The 20,374-nt window shown below is 45.2% G+C and overlaps 1 protein-coding gene across 2 annotated transcripts; it reads right to left on the reverse strand.

Moving 5' to 3' along the window:
- Positions 1-200: 200 nt before the first annotated feature.
- Positions 201-20,272, reverse strand: STK36 (serine/threonine kinase 36). 2 transcript variants are annotated; one of them, XM_080976437.1, is made up of 27 exons: positions 20,064-20,272; positions 19,146-19,260; positions 18,744-18,884; positions 18,122-18,199; positions 15,832-15,962; positions 15,496-15,745; positions 14,563-14,656; positions 14,273-14,442; positions 13,981-14,177; positions 13,219-13,333; positions 12,971-13,114; positions 12,267-12,446; positions 11,349-11,446; positions 10,902-11,007; positions 10,255-10,396; positions 9,519-9,646; positions 9,304-9,408; positions 9,035-9,130; positions 8,472-8,566; positions 7,667-7,730; positions 7,083-7,193; positions 6,871-6,945; positions 5,459-5,630; positions 5,068-5,215; positions 3,648-3,807; positions 2,441-3,184; positions 201-1,066 (listed from the first exon to the last, which is right to left on the reverse strand). In XM_080976437.1, exons 2-27 carry the CDS (start codon positions 19,227-19,229, stop codon positions 920-922), a joined length of 3,975 nt encoding a protein of 1,324 aa, XP_080832563.1. In that variant the 5' UTR covers positions 19,230-19,260; positions 20,064-20,272; the 3' UTR covers positions 201-919. The 2 variants fall into 2 exon arrangements, with proteins under 2 accessions (XP_080832563.1, XP_080832562.1); XM_080976436.1 differs by having other exon boundaries at positions 20,010-20,272.
- Positions 20,273-20,374: the final 102 nt, after the last annotated feature.

Consider the following 20,374-nt stretch of genomic DNA (forward strand, 5'->3'; position numbering starts at 1 on the left):
AATTCAGTGTAGCACTCAGTGGTGTAGGTATGCATGAAATGAGGTCCCCAATCCTCTAGCACAGATTTTAGGGGAAGAGGGAGCCCTGTTGCATGAATGAATGCCATTCTGCACCCACAACTTATTTTTTAAGACCTCTGGGTGGGATTCAACTCTCTTCCATCAATTGCCTCTAGGCTACATCCATATGGAGGAACATGTGAGAAAACAAACCAGGTTTATTACAAAAGCACATTATTAAATATAAAAAAAACAAGAGACCAACTGGGTCAGGGTCCTAGTCAAAGAAATACTAAAACAAATAATGGATGCAATCCATTAGTTGATCCAGAGGCTCCAGGGGGCATACTATAACTCCTATCAAAAACTGAAAATGCTTCCGGCCTTCTGACCCACAACTTAACCTGCAAAAGTCAAAGCAAAAGAGGTACTACTTTATTCTGGCCAGCAATGCCACTGTTCTCTTTTCTGCTTTTAAGTAGGAATGCTTGGTGACTTGTGGCTGTCCACTCTTCTTCAAAGGGAAAGGAAGAAATTCTCAGAAAAAAAGAAAAAACAAAGACCAGTATCCCAAGGCACTTAATGTAGAGTGCACTGAGCTAGGGTTTTTGCTACACATGAGCTACACGTCTTGTTTAGATAGGAGAACACAGCAGCTTGGCTTTTTCCATGGATGGTTCATAGCAAGAAAATGGTGCTTGGATGGTGTCCTTACTGAACAGCGGACTGTGGTACCTCTGTTCAGATGATGTAAAACAGAGTTCTACTTCCAACTTCAGCTAGAAAGACTAGCGCGCTCTTGACATTTTGGCATATTGAAGGCCACTCCAAGACAGTAGCTGCAATGATATTTCAGCTCCATGGTTCTCCAAACCTCTGGTGTTTGGAAGGAAGAGCACGTTGGAACCCTCTTGAATTCTTAGGCACTGTGTGCAGGCTGCAGGAGGTGGATCAATTTTTTACAATGCCTTGATGATGAGGGCCGTGGGCTGCTGTAAGCACTAGTCTGAGGTTTGTTACATGAAAGTGCTTCCAACTTTTCACTTGCTCCGAGTGACACCAGCACCTGGAAAGGAGATTGGGACAGATATATATTGTGCCCTGACATAGCCTATTGTGCTAAACTATGTAGGGCATTACCACAATTACTTAGAGAAGGCCTGTGTTTTTAATCCTGCCTCTAACATCACTTCCGCATTATCAGGACACTGTGTTGGGACTTCCATCTACTGCAAGTAATGCACAGCTGATTGAGGAATATGTTATTTGGGGGATGGGACTGAAAACAAGGCCCCCTTTTGAGTAATTACATGGTAACTCCTTCAATGTGAATAACACAGCAATAGGATTCTATAGAGAGCCTCATAACTCCAGTATATCTTCAACGTCTGGTACTGAGAAAGATGTCATTCTGACAGAGCTGTTCAATAATGGAACGAACAGACTCCCATGAGAGGTGTTGGACTCTCCTTCCTTGGAAGTTGTTAAACGGAGGTTGGATGGCCACTTGTCACATACAATCTAGTTGAGATTCCTGCATTGTAGGGGGTTGGGCTAGATGGCCCTCAGGAACCCTTCCAACTTTATAATTCTATGATTCTTGGGGAACACAGTCATGTTTTCATAGAAAGGGGACTAGCAACTTAGGGTTGTATTCAGTGTACTGTCGGTGCAAGGCCTTTTGGCTGTGCAAAGTAACTCCCCTTCCTCCCTGCATACCCTCTAAGTCTGTTACGGGACTTCCACAGCCATCCAAAGCAAATTTGGGGAAGGTTTGAGGTGCACAAGAATCAAGGAGAGTTCCATTGCACAAATGCCAATCCTTGCACTAACAGAGCAAGTGCATTGGATACCACCCTTACACATAAAAAGTGATGATTGTAACTAGGTAAAGGAAGAATGAGATCTACTGGTGGGTGACCTAATATAAGCTCAGAGACACTTGGAACCAACAGAAAGTTAACATGGAAAAAACATCTATTCCTTGAGAATCCAGTGGTGGGATAGTTTGGAGCTCACTTATGTGCAACTGTTTTTGAAAGAATGGAACAGGTTGAGTTATATTGATAACTGCTTATTAAGATGGCAAAGCAAGTCAGGTATCACACACTGACTGTTTGGAAAGTGCTTCTCTCATAGAAAGGAAGGGTCAAGAGAATATGGCAGCTAATAGCAGCAATGAACTCTCAAGCCCGCCCCGCCCCCCGCCAACAAGAACCTACCAATGTCATATATTTTTTGCCCCAATGTACAAACCTCAATTCTTGACCAGCAAGCAAAGCTTCATTATCCTCAACAACCATGGCAGGTAACCTTGCAATAAGGCTTCCATTATGCATTGTCAGGAATTAACTGAAGCACAATAAATCTGACTGCTGGTTTATTAGGGCCTGCCCTCAGCTGGCCGAGTCTTTTCCCTCCACAGTTGCTGAACTAATACCTGGTGGATCCTGGGCTGCTGGCCAATAGATCGAAGAGCAATGAGTGCTGCCTCTTGCACAGCTGGTTGCGAATCATGGCAGGCCACATCCAATAGACGACCAGGTACCCTGCTCTGGATCAGCAAATCCTCCAGTTCCACCGACTGGCGGCCCAAGTTGCCCAGTGCTGAAGCCGCATTACAGCGGGTCTTGGCTTGCGGATCACTCAGGAGCTGAACAACCCAAGGGACTGCTTTGCTGAGGGCTGGAGTAAGAGGGCCAGCCTGGTAGGCTGCATTGCCAACAGCAAAGCTGGCTGAGCGTCGCACATGTTCGTCCTCATCTGAAAGGCGTTCCAGCAGATGTTCCAGCAGCCCAATCTGGTCCTGCAGAACCTGAGGAAACCCCTGTCTGTGGCGCAGCAAGTTCCCCAAAAGGCTGCAAGTTTTGGCACGAACCGGGCATTCTTGGTGGCACAGCAGGTGGCTCAGTGGTTGGGAAGCAGAGTCTGAACCACATAGGAGTCTCTGTAGGAAAGGCAAGTGAGCTGGACTGGCCCGGGCTATGTGGGTGAGCAGAGAGAGCAAGTCTGCAGTAAGGGCTACTTGGTCTGATAGCAAAATGGCAGACAAGAAGGCAACAGCATGCTTTGAGGCAGCCACCCCCACCACCTGCTCAATGACTCCCTCGTCGCTCAGCACCAAGTGGCACAGGAGACTCAATGGCAACTCTGTCTCTGAGAAGGGAAGGTGGTGAATGCAGGCCTACAAAGAAAGCAAAAGCAGAATAGTGTCTCAAAGTGTGCATACCAGTATGAAGTTGGCACCAACAAAGTTGTGTTTGTGCAAAGACTTCTGCTTATGCTATGGATCTTACTTTCCTCACCCTAGCCACAAAATCTATTTGTAGTCTTTCCACAAACTGGACAACTTTGTTGGACATAACTCTGAACCTTTATCATTTTAAAAATGTTTCCCATAAAGGGTAAAAATTCCCTTATGTCTTTATGAGACTGGCATTTCCATCCCTTCCCCAGCCTACAACCCCCTTCAAAAAAGGCATTTGGTGCCTTGTTTTATGAAAAGCAGTTTTTTGAGTGCATCCACATAAGCACAACCACCATGAATCAGAATGAAAGGCATTGCTTTGTGTGGAGCAGGGCAACTGGTCTGGCTAAGGCAGAGTCTGCATCTAGTGCTTAGACGACCAACATGAGAAAAGGTTTACCTGGAGTAACTGTGCAGGGATTTCAGAGTCCCTTAGACCTGTTGTAATAAGCTCTAAAGTTTCAGGGTCCATGTCCAGAGCAAAGGGGAAACAGAACAGCTGGCAAATTTGGAGCACAACAGCTGATACCAGCTCTGGGTCACCATCCTCTTGCATCTGCCTGGAAGAGGGAAGAAAGCCGTCAAAGTGAGGTGTTAACTTCCAGCTGTAAGTATATTTGGGCTGCAATAGTAAGCTCCAGACTCCGGTCTGAAACCCTGGAGAGCCTCTTATCTGTCAAGTGTAGACAATAAATGAAAATGAGGTAGACTAATAGTCTAACTTGGTATAAGGCAACATTCTATATTCCATCTGCCCTGCCCTGGCCTTCAGTCATTACATGCTGGTTTTAAGGGATGTCTTGAACAAAAAGTTAATCGCTCTGAGCCAAATCACTGTTTTTTATAAAAGAAGCAAATATGCTCTTTTATAGCTATGTTACACCAAGCGGGACATGGGTGGTGCTGTGGTCTAAACCACTGAGCCTAGGGCTTGCTGATCAGAAGGCCGGTGGTTCGAATCCCCGCAATGAGGTGAGCTCCCATTGCTCGGTCCCAGCTCCTGCCAACCTAGCAGTTCGAAAGCACATCAAAGTGCAAGTAGATACATAGGTACCACTCTGGTGGGAAGGTAAACAGCGTTTCCATGCGCTGCTCTGGTTTTGCCAGAAGCGGCTTAGTCATGCTGGCCACATGACCCAGAAAAACTGTTGGCTCCCTCGGCCACTAAAGTGAGATGAGCGCCGCAACCCCAGAGTCGTTCACGACTGAACTTAACTGTCAGGGGTCCTTTAACTTTTTTGTGTTATACCAAAGCAGAAATAGGCTTAATGTGCACACCTTATTTTGACTGTAATTTTTGGAATTAGGAATCAAATACATTGGCGAAGTTTGGAAAAGGGCAAGGAATAAGGTTTACATAGGGATGCTATAATAAGAAGCTGAAACTGAGGAGAGTTTGGGAGATATGCAGAGCACAACTAGTGCCTCTTTCTAATCTAATCTAATCCAATGGCCTGCTCAATAAAAACCTTTATGGATAAGTATAATCCTAAAAACTTCATCTTTAATATAAAAACAAAGGTTGTTAGAAAGCCATATTCAGCTGCATGTATCTGGAACATTCCTGAGATTGAACATAGGAACACAGAAGGTTGCATATCATCCACTTCTGCGTCTTGGGGCAGCTTTCTTGCTGAAAATGGAAGTTGGTAAGAAGGGGAGGAGCTAGACCAAAATCAGGGTTGGGGGAGACTGTATTGCTGTGCTGTGTTTGGGTAAATGACAAGTATGTTTCTATGCAGCAGCCCCCTGCCCTTGTCCCACTCTAGCAGCATTTAGTTTACTTCCTTCTATAGCTCAGCCCCAGATTTATCACTCACGTTTGTGCCAAGTAAGTCAGGAAGTCAGGTTCAAGCAGCTTGCTCAGGGTTGCCATCATGACCCCATTGGGCTGGCCCAGCTGGAGAAGGCACTGGTGAGGCTCTCGTGTGAAGATGAAGAGGGCTAAGCTGAGGAAGAGCAAGGTTCCTACAGCAGGGAAAGTACGAGTGAGTACCCCTTAGCCACCTATTCAATGTCCCCTTGCCTTTCCCAATCGGAGAGGTGACTGCCAGAACCAGGCCTGGCACCATGGAAAGACTGTGAGCATCCTTATATACAGCCTCACCAAGACAAACCTCCTCAGCTCTGTCTTCTGACACGCAAATAGCAAGAGGAGACGCCCAAGAGGCAATTTGGGGTGGTTCTTACTAAAGGAAAGCCACTTTGTACCTTGTGGTGAGACGAGGTTCCAGTATGGCTCTGGTGCCTGCTGGCCAGCTCTCGGGGTGTCTCCTTCCATCACTGGCTCCTGAGAAGTCAAGTGGAGCACCATGGCAAAGCGATGCCACACAATGCCCCAGAGTTCGGAGGTAGCAAACTCCCGCACTACTGCTGCATCTCCCTGACAGAAGAGGAACAAGCCCCAGAGCAGTGAGATGGGAGCCTAAACACCCTATTCTGCATTGCAGCTCAGGGATTTGGCTCATCGGAGACACCTTAATTCCGTGGATGCTCCCTCTGTAGCCTGACAGACCTAAACCCTTTCTGACTGGACCTCTCTTCCCACCTGTATCTAAAAAGCAGGAAGCTGGGCGTCCACTAAGAGGAATTGCTGCACATAACTCAGCTGATATGCCCAGAAAGGGCAGGGACTTAACTGCCCTCCCCATTTTGCTAGGGAATTTAAGGTCTTCATCACCACCAACTGCAACATATATTTTCAAAGATGGAACAGGGCCAGTCCTGCAGAATCCTAAGACTCTGCTTTTATTACATTTTAGCTATCATAATATATTTTAATTGGGTGGAAGCAAACTTCTAGTCCATAAGAGGGGGAAAACAATGTGGTAATATGCAGGTGGCTATAGGTGAGAATTTGGCTGGAGTTTCTTCACGGACACAAATATACATACACAGCAAATTGTATATAAGAATAGTGCAATGTCCTCATCAGTATTTTTTTAAACTTTCAAATTCTATAGAAAGAACTGAGCCACCTAGCCAGAAAATATGCTTGGAAATTATCATATCTGTATAACTATGTTAGCAAACTGAGTTGTTTAGGTCCAGTTCTAGACTGCTGTCTTTATCTCAGTGTTACCCAACCTGGTGCCCTCCAGATGTTTGGAACTCCACCTCCCATCAGCCCCAGTTAAGTGTAGATTAGAAAATGGTTGGGGTGATGGCAATTGTGGCCCAAAACATTGAGGATGCCAGGTTGGGGAAGGCTGCTCCGTCCTTTGACCCAAAGTGGCCCTTCCAGTTGTGGATAGGGCAACCTCCAAGGAAGTCCATGAACAGACAGGACAGCACCTGGATGAGAGCCAGTTCCCTACTGCCAAGAGCTGAGGGGCTACACATGGCCTTGGCAGAATTAAGCAAGCCATTTCTTACCCTACCCCATTCTGCTTCACCTAACAGTAAATACTTTCCCTAATACCTCCTGGATCATTTGTGTACATCCTCTTGAGCAGCCTTTGCCAACTAGGTGCCCCCAGATGTTAGACCATAACTGTCTGTTGGACCACATGCTGGCTGGGGCTGATGGGAGCTACAATCTAGCAACATCTGGAGGTCACCAGGTTGGCCAATGCTGCTCAAGAGAATGCAAGGAAGCTGCTTGGTGGGGCATGAAGTCATACCTGGCTTAATAGCTGCAGCATCAAGAGCAGGAGCCCATCATAGAAGCCAGCTCCCATGGGAGGTGGCAGGCATAGCTGAAAGACACCAAGAGAAAGGACTAGACCTGAGACAGTGACCTCAAAGTCAACCACTATATGGCATGACAAGCATGACCCAGCCAGTGGCTTATGTGTCCTGATTTGCCCCTGTCTGTCTGGAGCTGGTTTCTTACCTCCGCAGGTTCTGTGAATACAGTAGCTATAATGGCCATAGCTTCCTCTTGCCTGATCATCACAGCAGCGCCATTTTGAATGAAGCATGTCAGCAGCAATCCTGCAGCACTCTGCATAAGACAGAGAGACCCCTCTGTGTGCAGGAATGGCCAGAATGCCTTCTTTACTTGAACTGGATGCAAATCTAGTTATTAGACTCCCCGCAGGAATGGCAATGCTGCTTTCTCCTTCATAGTCTACAGAAGTCCAACTCCGATACCTCTGGTATGACAGGGTAACAGGCAGACCATTTCTTTGCAGTCCAGAAGTATCTAGTACACATTTGTGGGAACAGTGGGATACCTCTTTTTCACAGCTTGTGAAGCTCTGTCTACAATACCTCCAACTGTGTGAAGGAAGATAACTGTTTGGTCCTTTCCTTGACCTTAGTGAGAATCCATCACTCGCCATCGGGTGCAGTGTGGAAGAGTTTCTCGTGAGTACAAACCTAAAGCTGGGGCTACTGACAATCAGATTACACATATGGGGTAAAAGAATCTATATAGACAGTTCTAAACTCTACCCTGGAGTAGAGATTACTCACTAGAACAGAGGTAGCTGTTGCATGGTTGAAAAGAGCCATGGCTTCCTTCAGCACTATTTCAGACCTAAACCACAATCAAAGAAATAGCAGCATTAGAAGGATGAAGCAACGGATGCCAAGGCCCTCATCTTCAAAGCTAGCAATACTTGCCAGACACTTAAGTGTGTGCCTGGAAAAGGAACGGCAGCCGAAAACTAAGGCTGGGGCTGCACTGTGGCTCAAAAAATGTGGTTATGTTATGTAGCAGCTTCAGGGGAATCCTAAAAACCAGTAATTTCATTTTCTAAATATATAAAAAAAACTTCTTGGCAGCATTGTTGCTCACTGCTGGGTACTTTCTGCTTCAGACTAAGAAACCATCAGTTCAGCACGGCTTACAGTCACCAGAAGTCTAGTCCTTAACACAGGTGCCAGCTCTCTCCTTATGCATACTCTGTGTAAATAGCTGGGAGGCTATTGCTACTGGGCCCCACTTTGGGCAAGCTGCTCCTGAGTTTAGGACAGCTACAGCAAACATTAAAAGAGTGTAGTGGGAGGGATGTATCTGCTTACAGAGCACAGTAAAGCACCATTGTACATCTTCCTGCAAAACATTTCTTGGACTGGCACGTTTTGCGATGGGGCATATCCCTCAAAACCAGGGTTGTGTCAAGCGCCTCCCCATTTTAGCACTGACTCTCCTTACTTCTTGCCAATCCACTTCTTGCCAATCCACACAACTCAAGTTAAGTCTCTGCGAGCCCTTTCCCTTGTTCCCAAGCAGTCAAGGCAAGAATATGAACGGTGCCAAAGCAACAACACTTACTGAGGTGGGAGGATCTGTAGCTGGAGGAGCAGGAGGGAGAAGAGTCTCAGTGAGGCTTCAGCTGCCTGTACCTGTGCCACTTCAGTCAGTGGGACCTTTCAAAGAGACAAGGCTCAGTCCTGAAACACTGGCCCCATAAACCATCACCTTTCCATCCCATATCCACTCCTAAGAGAAGCTACCCAATGTTCCTCTCACAATGTTTTGCTCTAAAACCATGGTTATCTCAGCGCCCGTCCCCTGCCCATGCCAATCATGTTGGAACGCCTCTCCTGTTTCCACACCATCCTTTCCCTGATACAGTTTCCAGTTCCTTGCTCATTAACTCTCAAACCCCAGCATCTCTGATTAAATAAGGATCAGGGAGCAGGTTGACGAGAAAGACCCCCTGACTGAGACCAGGGAAAGACACTTCCAGTCAGAGTGGACAATATCAGATGGAAAAATAGTTTGACCTGGTAAGAGGCAGCTTCCTTTCTCCCCCACCCCACCTTCTTAGGGCTGAGACTTTGCATGTGCTCATGATGAGGCAGTTCTCTTTCAGTTTCAGAATAAAAAAATACCTTGCCTTGCAGGGCACAAATCAGGGAGCTCAGCCTTTCTGGTGTTGCTAAGCGATGGCACAGAGTCAGACTGACATGGCAACAGGCATACAGGACCTGGGTGATGGAAATGCAAAGCAATATCAGACCACTGAGACATCACCACTTTCTTCCCAAGTGAGGAGGGAAAAGGGAATGCATTAAGGCATGTTGCCTCCAAGGATAAGATGCCCTGGGCACCAGTTCCCCGACTCCCAGAGAAGCAAAGGGAACATGGGGAGACGCGTTACCTTCATCCCATTAAGAGAAGAGGCAGAGCGCTCAATTCCTGAGAGAAGACTTGGAAGCAGGTCATTATCTTTCTCAATGAGCTTCTGGGCTACGTGCTGAGAGATCTGCAATGGAAATCCCTTGCCTTCAGTGCTAACACCATTATCAGTTTCCACCACTTGAGGGAGCAATATAGCCAACTTCTCAGAAACATAAATGCCAATAAGACTCCCACCTGCTTTTTGGCCTTATGACATGTGCTGTGCCCTCCTGGGATGCCGCAGGATGCAGCTAGGGCTGCAGTAGAGGCAACTGCCAAGTGTTCACTCCACTCTTGCACTGCCTTTGCTTCTTTGGGGAACACTGTTGGGGGTTGGGGAGCAAACAGAATACACCAAGAAGGTTAAATACACCAACTGGAAGTGGAACAGAAATGCCACTTACAGTGATATTATCTATTATTGTCTACTTTTATTTGTCACTTTTTTGCTCAAAGTGGACCCAAATGCATCCTCCATATAAAAGGGAGGTCTACTACATCCATCCTACCTTTAAACCATCAAATTAAGAGTGAAAAGCCTGGGTAAAAGAAACACTTTTGCCTAGTGCATAAAAATAGAGATGACACTAGGCTTGCCTCTCTGGGCAGAGCACTCCATAATTAGGCAGCCACCACTGAAAAGGCCTCTTTTCATAGAATCGTAGAGTTGGAAGGGACCCCAAGGTTCATCTAGTCCAACCCTCTGCAATACAGGAATCTCAACTAAAGCATCCATGACAGATGACCATCCAACCTCTGCTTAAAAACTTCAAAGGAAGGAGAGTCCACAACCTCCCAAGAGAGACCACTCCACTGTTGAACAGCTCCTACTGTCAGAAAGTTCTTTCAGATGTTTAGTCTGGAATCAGGAGGCATTTTGCATTATCCCAAAATGCAGTCAGATGGGCACATTCTCCACAGCATTTGTTACCTTCCTGAGCTGGCTGCTTACAGCTAGCCTCGTGGCAGAGCACATCCAGAAGGCGGTGATGCTCCTCAAACAAGCTGGTGTAAAAGGGAATGGAGATGGATGGGCAGGCACAATCCATGCTCTCACACAAGTGGATGAAGCACTGTAAGGATAAGAGACAAGAGATGCTGTTGCAGTGAGGATAGTATAGGTCTGGGAGTTGTGGGGAGCCTAGAGCAAGAGTGGGGAAACTTTTTTAACCTGAGGCCCGCATTCCCTTCTGGGCAACCTTCCAGAAGCCCTATGCTATGCTGTATGTAGCCAAAGACAAAAGAGGGCACAGAAATGAATGTACTACAAATATGTTATATATTTTGGGATGTAGGAACAATAGCTGCTCCTCATCTTTGAAAAAGTCAAACTCTGGGTTGGAACCCATTTCTGTCCCAAGCCTTAAAACACACAGGTTCCAGGGGTAGGCAGGGAGAAGTGAACATTAAATTGAGACGAAAACTGAATTAAATTTAATATAGTTTCCCTTAAATTAAATTTAATGAAATTAAATTGAGCATTAAACATTAAAAGGATGCTGAAGGGAGAGGGAGAGAGACTGAGACAAGATGGAGATGAGTAGACCAGGAGATAGGAGGCTTCAAAGGGACCCTTACCATCAGGCTTTGTTCTCGCAGCCTGCTCTCTTGGTCTGTGGGCTGAACCAGCAGTGCAGGTAACAGGGCAAGGAAGCGACTGGCAGAACTGTGGAATGCCTGCAAACTAGAGAAATATCTGTGTTTATAGGTTCGACATAGAAGCTTAGCCTTGAAACATGGCAGTGAGCTCAACACAGGCACTCAGATTCTCCCTTTCTTTGGCCAGTACTGTATAATTGTGTAATGCTCAGAAACTGTATGATGACAGGTAACTAGGGACATTATATGCCATTTCCAGTTCTCAGACTAAATAATGGCACAAGGCATCAGAGTGGGGAATGAAACTGCTTCTTTTTGGTATTTACTGTATTCATGCACACTGTGCTTTAATTTTGCCTACTCCCATACTGCCGACAACATAGGATAATTCACCTTCATATTTCATCTGCCATGAAAGTGTCTTACCTTTGCTTCTTTCCACTCTGCTGTCGGTTGAAATCACTGGCAAAGTAGGCTGACAGGACAGTGATTAAGTCTATCAGTAGGGTGATGTACCAGGGCTGCTGTAGGATAGAGAGAGAGGTATGTGTTCTTGGGGCTGGATTCCAACTGGTTGGGTGCCCCATAGAAAGAACCAGTAATCAAGAACTACCAGAATCATCTGCCAAGGTAAGAAGAAAGGGAGGAGGAGGAAACTAACAGAGTTCTGAGTAAAGTGGGTTGAATTCTGTGCCAAATTTAACCTTTGTACAGATGCACAGAATCTGTAGAGGAAAGACTTTTCCATTACAGTGTAAACTCCATGCGGCACAAAATTTGGGATCACAGAATGAGGCTTTAAAATAATCTCACCAATAAATGTTTTTAGTTCCCAGAGTTATCCACATATATGTTAAACATGCTGGTATCAGCTGTGGTAAGGTCAGACACCCTGGAGGTTTCAAGCAATCAGGTGATAAAGTTACTCAGCCAAGCCCTCAGTTCCTAGCCCCTTGCCCGCCATTCATACCTCCTCTTCTTCCTAGCTGCTTATGATTCTTGTCAAAATATCCCAGATTCTGCAGAACACTCTAACAGTGCTTTTAACCTTGTGCAAGTTAAATACTTTTACATAATGAACCTTCTTTTTTTTAAAAAAATAATCCAAATACTATATGCTTAGTTTGGATTATAGTCCAATAAGAAAAAGGTCCAAATAACAGCCTGCTATGCACCTAGATGCTTTAACTCTTCAAAATGCAAGTACCAGACATGGTGTCCTCCAGATAATGTGGTCATCATCCCTGACCATTGGCCATGCTGGGAGGGAGGGAGTTGTAGTCCAAAGCATCTGGAGGGCACCATGTTCGCTACCCCCTGTTTTGGCGAATGCCTCTTCTCTACCTGCTTGATGTTGATACTCTCTAGGATACTTCCCGCTAACTCCACAAGGAAGTGGGATAATCCTGTGTCACTGCAGAAGTTGTACAACAGCTCTGTGTCACAGCGGGTACTTAACAAGTTGCCAATAACATGGAGGGCAGGGCGAAGATGGGAAGCTCCCTCCAGCATTCCCTCCAGCACCTGTATAAGGAAAAGGGGTAAATGTACATAGGACATACAACTCGTCCCCATACAGGGTAAGAGTCATGGCAGAAACAGAGACCTTCCCCACACCAATGCCTAAAGTGCTCTGGAAACACCATACAAACTACTGATTCCACAGTCACTCTGTCTTCAACAGCATCACAGCACACTCTCGCCATCCCAAAATTCATCCATGAGATGTTGCTCCCAACTAAAGAGTTAATGACATGCCCAGCTTCCTTTCTAGGATCCACACATTTTTATAAGACCTCTATACCCTGTCAATTCTTAAGAGTCTCCATCTTTCCAAGCTGTCCCTAGTCTCTATGTATGTGGCTCATCATGTACTAGCTGAAAGGCCAAAACTACCAAAGGAATTCAACAAGGAAAGAGAGTTTCCACCAGTTTCTTTCCTCTTCTCTCTGTAGGAAATCTCGCTTAGCTTCTGAAGGACATACCCAGCATACAGCAAACATACCGTGTGTGTGTGTGTGTGTATTTAGCCCTTCCCTACAACTCACCTGCCGACCAGAATCCTTGAGTCGGGCATGGATGCGCTGCACAAAAGCAGGGTCTCCCAGAAGGCTCAGTGGGGCACTCAGCTGCACATGGGCAGGATCTGTGGCATCTATCAAGTGCTGCCACTCCTCATCGCTATCCAACTCCTAAGAGGCAAGAGTGAGTCAGTGAGGACTGCCACCATCAGAAAGCCAAGAAAGTACTTCCTTGCAACTATTCAAATGACTGTGGTACCTGGCCATGCGCTCACCTCAGTCTCCAGATCTACAGTGTCAATGCTCCGTCTGCCTCGTGCTTCTGCTCTGCCACTTTCTGGCCTCAGCTCTGGGAATTCCCGTTCGTAATCCTGTGTGATCCGATTCTCTCTGTCCATGAAGAAGAGGGATGAGAGGCTGAAGGCAGGCTACACAGCAATGAAATGTTCTCACCCCAGCTTTGGTTTTCTCTTGTAAAGGACCCCTGGACGGTTAAGTCCAGTCAAAAGCGACTATGGAGTGTAGCACTCATCTCGCTTTCAGGCCGAGAGAGCCAGTGTTTGTCCGCAGACAGCTTTCCAGGTCATGTGGCCAGCATGACTAAATCGCTTCTGGTGCAACGGGACACCGTGAAGAGTGCCAGAGAGCACAGAAATGCCATTTACCTTCCCACCACAGTGATACCTATTTATCTACTCACAATGGTATGCTTTCAAACTGCTAGGTTGGCAGAAGCTGGGACATATATATGTCAGCTAATTCAGTTGTTTCCAGTGTTGTCTTGGTCATTTGGTATTACTTAGAGCAACAGTATCTCTATCTGAAAATCCTGCAAGCTGGAACTTACGTTTCTATGTATAACTTTGTCCAGAGCTGTTTTGCTGAGCCTATGACTTCTACAGCAGTAAAAGATTTGGACCTTACTCTGATTCTGTGTGGTGTTTGGTACTGCCAGCTTTAGATCCACACTTCCCTTGCACATGTATCATACACCACATTCCCAACAAAATAAAGGCATTTAAACTCCTTCTTCTCACCGAGGTGTGGGGGAAGATTCCTTTTGCTCCCACTCCATCCCCTTTCCTCCAAGGCTAGGGTGCCTCTGTTCTCCAGTGCCAGGAGCTGCCCGATTCGCTTCCCTGGGATCTGTCTGAGCAAGGCAGGCTTTGCGTGTGTGGCTCTGGACCCCCTTGGGGGTTTCTTCCTTAAACGAAGCCCTGGATTTCCCCATCTCCTGTAAGAAGTCAAGCAACACAGGATGATTCTAATGGACCGGACCCCACCATACCATAAGTCGCCTTGCCAGCAATGGTACTACCTGCCTCTCACCTTTCTCCGAGCCTCCTGGGCCATCTTCTGCCGTGCTTTCCTCAAGATCTTTGACTGGCCACTGTGAGGGGCCAGCGAGTGTGTTTGCTGCTCTTTCAGGGCCTGCAGTTCAGGAGGCAGTTTGCTGGTGAAAGGGCTGGTAATGCCTTGATCCGCTGTGTCATCAATCACTGCAAAAGAGAAGGTTCATGTCGGTGCCTGGGCTTTCTTGAATCGGGCTCTGTAAGGAAAGGCAGATGCAGGAGCCAGATGGGGGGAAATTGCAAGTAAGCATGGCAGCTGGTACTCACCAGTGACCCGCCCTGCAATGAAGGGGTGATAGAGTAACTCTGGCCAGGACAGGCGCTGCCGAGGGTCTTTCATCAAGAGGCCTTGCAAGAAGCTCTACACAGTAATGAGAGATGGTCACTTGCACGTCCTCACACTACTTATAGTCTATAACCCCAGCTGCTAATTTTAACAAGGAAAACCTTGGAACCAATGAAATTTCTTGGTCGCTGTGGGAAGAGTCTATTCAATCCATGCATACAAAAAGCACATTTTCCAGAATGTTCCCATTTTTTTTCATTTTTAAGTTTCTAGCTCTGAAGATTACTGAAAAAAGTCTTGCAAACATGGCTGTATATTCTGCCTTAAGAAAGAAACCTGGTGGCCCCAATACTACCAAAACATGTTTGCACACAGAGCTACATTCCTTGGCACAGATGTAGCAATGTGGTGTTCTTCAGACATTGTGGACAACATTTCCCTAACCACTGGCCATGCTGGCTGTGGCTGATGCAGTCAAAATTATTGGGGGGCATCCCTGCCTTAGCAAGTACACTCATCTCAGTCTAATCCCCACAGGGAGTGGGGTAGGATAAGGATTGGAGAATGCACTTAAAAGCTGCATTTCTACCTTTCAGACATACACACCAACAGTGTGAAAGAGGCCAAGTGGCATGAGTGAACAAAATCTAAGGCGTTCAAGCTTCTAAGGAGAGAACAAACTCAAACCACAGATACATACAGTGTAATGCCAGAGATACAGATAGCTGAATTTGAGTCATGGGAAACCCAAAAGTATAAGCTTCTAGAGCAAAATATATCTCTTATGGCCCTTAGTAGGGCAATCTATCTTACAGGGCTCTTGTGTGTGGATAAAATGAGACTAAAGAAGCAATGCATCTAAACCTGCCCTGAGATCACTGGATGGAGTGGGGAAGGCATTTAAGTACAGTTACCTTGAAGTTGGGGCTCATGTTTTTTGGCCACTTGATGGGGTCCTTGATGATCAAGCTCACCAACTGGAAGATGCTGTTGGTGTAGAAGGGTGGTGTCCCCACACACAGCTCATACAGAATGCATCCCACTGACCAGAGGTCAGCTGTGTGGTCGTAGGGTTTCTCTTCCACTAGCTCAGGTGCCATATACAGTGGCGTGCCTTTTATAGATGTCAGCACCATGGTGTGAATACTCATTGCACGGGCAAACCTTCCCAGGAAAGAAAGAAGACAACTGAGACCTTTCAGTAATGAGACCAGAGATTGGTTGGGGAGATCAGTTCTTAACGTACCTACCCAAAGTCACAGAGCTTGATCACTCCTCCTTTCCCAAGAAGGATGTTTTGGGGTTTCATGTCACGGTGCAAGATTCGGTGGGAATGCAGATAATAGAGCGCCGAGACCAACTGAGAGGCAATATCTTGCACCTGAAAGAAAATGACAACCCTGATACTTTGCAAAGCCCATTTAATCCTGTAGGGATGCTCCACATCTCCAGCACAAAACTTCCATTTCCTTTTGTTATCTTTGCTGATGCCCCTCAATTGTGAATCACAAGTCCTTCCCCAACACACAGAAATCTATTTGTATTATCCTAAGACAATTAGATCTATTTTTATCCTTGAGGGCAGCAGAGAGCAAGCATTTCCACTCTTCTATGTACCCTTCAGGTATTTTATTTTTTTTAATGATTTTTATTAAAATTTCAATAAAAGTTAAACAGAAAAACATAAAAGTATAAATACAAAAACACACAATACATAATCCAAAAAGAAAAGGAAAACACAGAAAACAAAATACAAAAAAAAACAACTAGAAAGAAACAGAACAATTAAAAACAATATCACTTTTCCATTTCCGTTTTTGAATTTACTTATTTTCTGGACTTCCTCATACCTCCCTCTTTTGTATTCCAGTCCAAATTGTTTGTCCAGCAATTTCTTTTCCACTTTTTTAATCCCAATCTTTAATCTTAATATAACCAAATTTCCAATTCCTTAAACATCTTTAATCCTAATCTTTAATCTTAGTCTATCAATAACTTTAACCTGTACAGCTGGAAACTACTTATTTTCGATCCAACATCACTCTAACATTCCTTAATTTTGCAATGTTTCTGAAGATAATCTTTGAATTTCTTCCAATCTTCCTCCACCAACTCTTCTCCCTGGTCACGGATTCTGCCAGTCATTTCCGCCAGTTCCATATAGTCCATCAATTTCATCTGCCATTCCTCCAGCGTGGGAAGTTCTTGTGTCTTCCAATACTTTGCGATGAGTATTCTTGCTGCTGTTGTTGCATACATAAAGAAAGTTCTATCCTTTTTTAACACCATTTGGCCGACTATGCCCAGGAGAAAGGCCTCTGGTTTCTTAGGGAAGGTATATTTAAATACCTTTTTTAATTCATTATATATCATTTCCCAGAAAGCCTTAATCTTTGGGCACGTCCACCAAAGGTGAAAAAATGTACCTTCAGTTTCTTTACATTTCCAACATTTATTATCGGGCAAGTGATAGATTTTTGCAAGCTTGACTGGGGTTATGTACCACCTGTATATCATTTTCATAATATTCTCTCTTAAGGCATTACATGCCGTAAATTTCATACCTGTGGTCCACAACTGTTCCCAGTCAGCAAACATAATGTTATGTCCAACGTCCTGTGCCCATTTAATCATAGCCGATTTTACCATTTCATCCTGAGTATTCCATTTCAGCAGCAAGTTATACATTCTTGACAAATTCTTAGTTTTGGGTTCTAACAGTTCAGTTTCTAATTTTGATCTTTCCACCTGGAAGCCAATTTTCTTGTCCAATTTAAATGCCTCTGTACCCTTCAGGTATTTGAAGACTGCAATCATGTCCATCTGCTGCTAGACTCCAGATTCAACGCTAGTTCAAAACACATATGTTCACTCAGGCATCACTTGAAGTGTGACTCCAGATATTCTTATTTATTTAGGATAAGGGCTGTAGCTCAGTGGCAGAGCTTTGCATACAGAAGGTCCCAGGTTCAATCCTCAGCATCTCTAGATAGGGCTGGCAATGTCCCTTGTCTAGAACACTGGAGAGTCACTGCCAGTCAAAGCAAACATAATTGAGCTAGATGGACTAATGGTTTGGCTCAAGGCAGCTTCCTATCTTCTTATTAATAATCATGGTGAATTTTATACTGAGTATGTAATGTTTTATGGTTTATTGTGTTTTTATATTGTACCATACACCACTTTTGATATTCCAATTTGAGCAATATATAAATTGGTTTAAAAAATTAATAAACAAAAAGACATACAGTACCAACTTCCTTAAACCTTTCCTTGATTTAAGCTGTTCTAATATCATCCCTGGTATCAAATTCAGAGGGATGGGTCTCCAGTTTCTCAGATCATCTTTTTAAAGATTAGGACTGTCTTGTAAGCACCTCAGTCACTATTCCAGGAAATGTAACAGGTTCATGTCAAAGTACACAGCTGGAGGGTTTATGGTCTAGCAGAGACTGACACCTACCCACACTCCAGCTACTCTCCCATTCCTGGAGTCATTCATCACACTGAATCCCCACTCACTCTTCTTGTCATAGTTACCTGCTCCTCAGGCAAGTTCCCATCATCCTCAAGGATCTGAAAAAGCTCCCCTTCAGCATAATCTGTCACTACCACAACCTGAAGGAGATAAACAAGACAAGAATGCCAATGAGAACATTTTCAAAGGTGGGACACTTGTGGGTAGGGAATGACAATATGACTAAGCTCTCTGTGCTGTTTGAAGCCAACAGGAAACCACCATCAAAAGAAGAGTGTGCAGCAGCTACCAACACATTCTTATTTGATGAAGGTCCCTATGGAGAGCTCCAAACTCTAAGTGTGTTGGGACATTCTTTGGATATTGTCATTCTGCTGATAGGACTTGGCAGGTTAATTGCCTGATGCAGCCTCATGAACCAATAGGCTTGATGTGGCAATCCAAACTTCCACAGACAAGATGTGTAATTGAGATAGCTGTTACCAAAATGGATAAATTTTAGTTCACTCCTCCTAGGTACTCATTGAGACATCTGGAGAACACCATATAACCTAAATTTCATCAAACAAAATGTAGCCATTTTCAGGCCTTTCTGCTTCTTGGGGGATTTTCCACAGAGCCAGGAAGACACCATTTTCTTCTTCACCTCCCACATTTAAAAAGGACTCCCAGCAAGTCCCTTACCTCTTTATCAGTTTCAAAACTGTCAAGCATCTGGACAATGTTGGGATGATGAAGCCCCCTCATGATCTCAATCTCTCGCTGCAAATTCTTCAGCTCTTTCTGCGAGCGACCCACTTTAGGGATAAACTTCAAGGCCACCACCTGCCAAAAAATTATTATTATTATCATTATTATTATTATTATTATATTATTATTATTATTATTATTATTATTTTAAAAGGCTGGAAATGTGTCATACACTGCTTTCCCCTCTGTCTGTCCCTGAGAAACTCATTGTGAAACAATGACCACTGCAGGCTCAGGAGCAGACTTCTAATATAGCAATCTTTGGAAACAACTCTCCCTAAATTAACTCTCTTGCCTGTTGATGAGATCTATCCCCCTGTTCCCTTGTACTCTTACCTGTGCACTGTATTTGCGACGCCCTTTGTACACTCTTCCAAAAGAGCCTTCGCCAATCATCTCCAAGACATGATACATCTCCATGATGGGAATGTGGGGAAGGGTGGGTATTAATCTGAAAGGGCAGAGACAAGAGATTAAGCTAAACACGAACAGTAAATGAGAAATGTAAGCACAATGGCAAAGCATGTCAATTCACAATACCATTTTGCAAAATTATTATTATTTATTATATTTGTATACCTCCCTTCATGTGAAGATCCTAGGGCTGTTCACAACAGAAAAATGCAAAATAAGCATACAAATCATGCACATGTGGTCAAAACCAAGAATCAAAAAGGAAAACCGGAGCAAAGCAGTCAGAAAAGGTTGGGGAAAGGGGAGTAGACTCTGGCAAAGCCAATATGACATGCATATCAGGCAAACAGCTCTAAAGAGGGGTCCCAGATCTCAGAATAGTTGTGCTTTTTGCATCTCCAGGCAAAATGCATGAGATGCATGACAAGAAAGCTCTCCAACCAAGGAACTATTGGAGGAGATATCAAGTCCTTGCAATGCTGTAAAACCAATCGCTTAGCCACCAATAAAGCATGCAAGTTCCAGGACATTAGGATATAACAGAGCCATCCATGACCATCCAAATATTTCAGGGACAGTCTCATAACAAAATTAATTTGAGCAAGCACCTTCACCGAAAAAGAAGCCAATGCAAGGCATGTTTTTAATGCTTCCCAAGAAAAAAGTTAAGGCACCCCTGCTCCAAAGTGCCCATCAGGAGTCCATCAACACACACAGTCTTTTTAGCCATCTTCTTGCCTGCACAACTCTCCGAATCCCTTTTGCTATACTGTATAAAGTCCTCACCCGGCCACGGCGTCTTGAGGAGCCTCCTAAGGCGACGATCCTACGCCCACCTACTTAGGAGTAAGCTCCACAAAAGTGAAATGGGGCAGAGAAATGCACAGAAGGTCGGGCTGTGCGCTGCAGCCCGACACCGGCTCCTTCGCCTCAGCCTCCTCCTTCCAGGTCAATCCAGGGGAAGGGCAGAAGCACCCACGTCCCACCCGGCTCGTCTGACAAAGCCTTTGCCGCGCTGAGCCCCGGCGGGGGCCGTTGGAACCCGGCGGCTCGAGAGTAGGGCCGGGCGGGGCGGGGCGGGGCGGACGGAGACTAGTTATCAGCGCAGGCCCCGCGCAACGGCGTCTCCCGGCTGTTGCCTAGCAACCCCC

Source organism: Podarcis pityusensis (assembly GCF_964106645.2).
Source record: "Podarcis pityusensis genome assembly, chromosome: 1".
NCBI lineage: Eukaryota > Metazoa > Chordata > Lepidosauria > Squamata > Lacertidae > Podarcis > Podarcis pityusensis.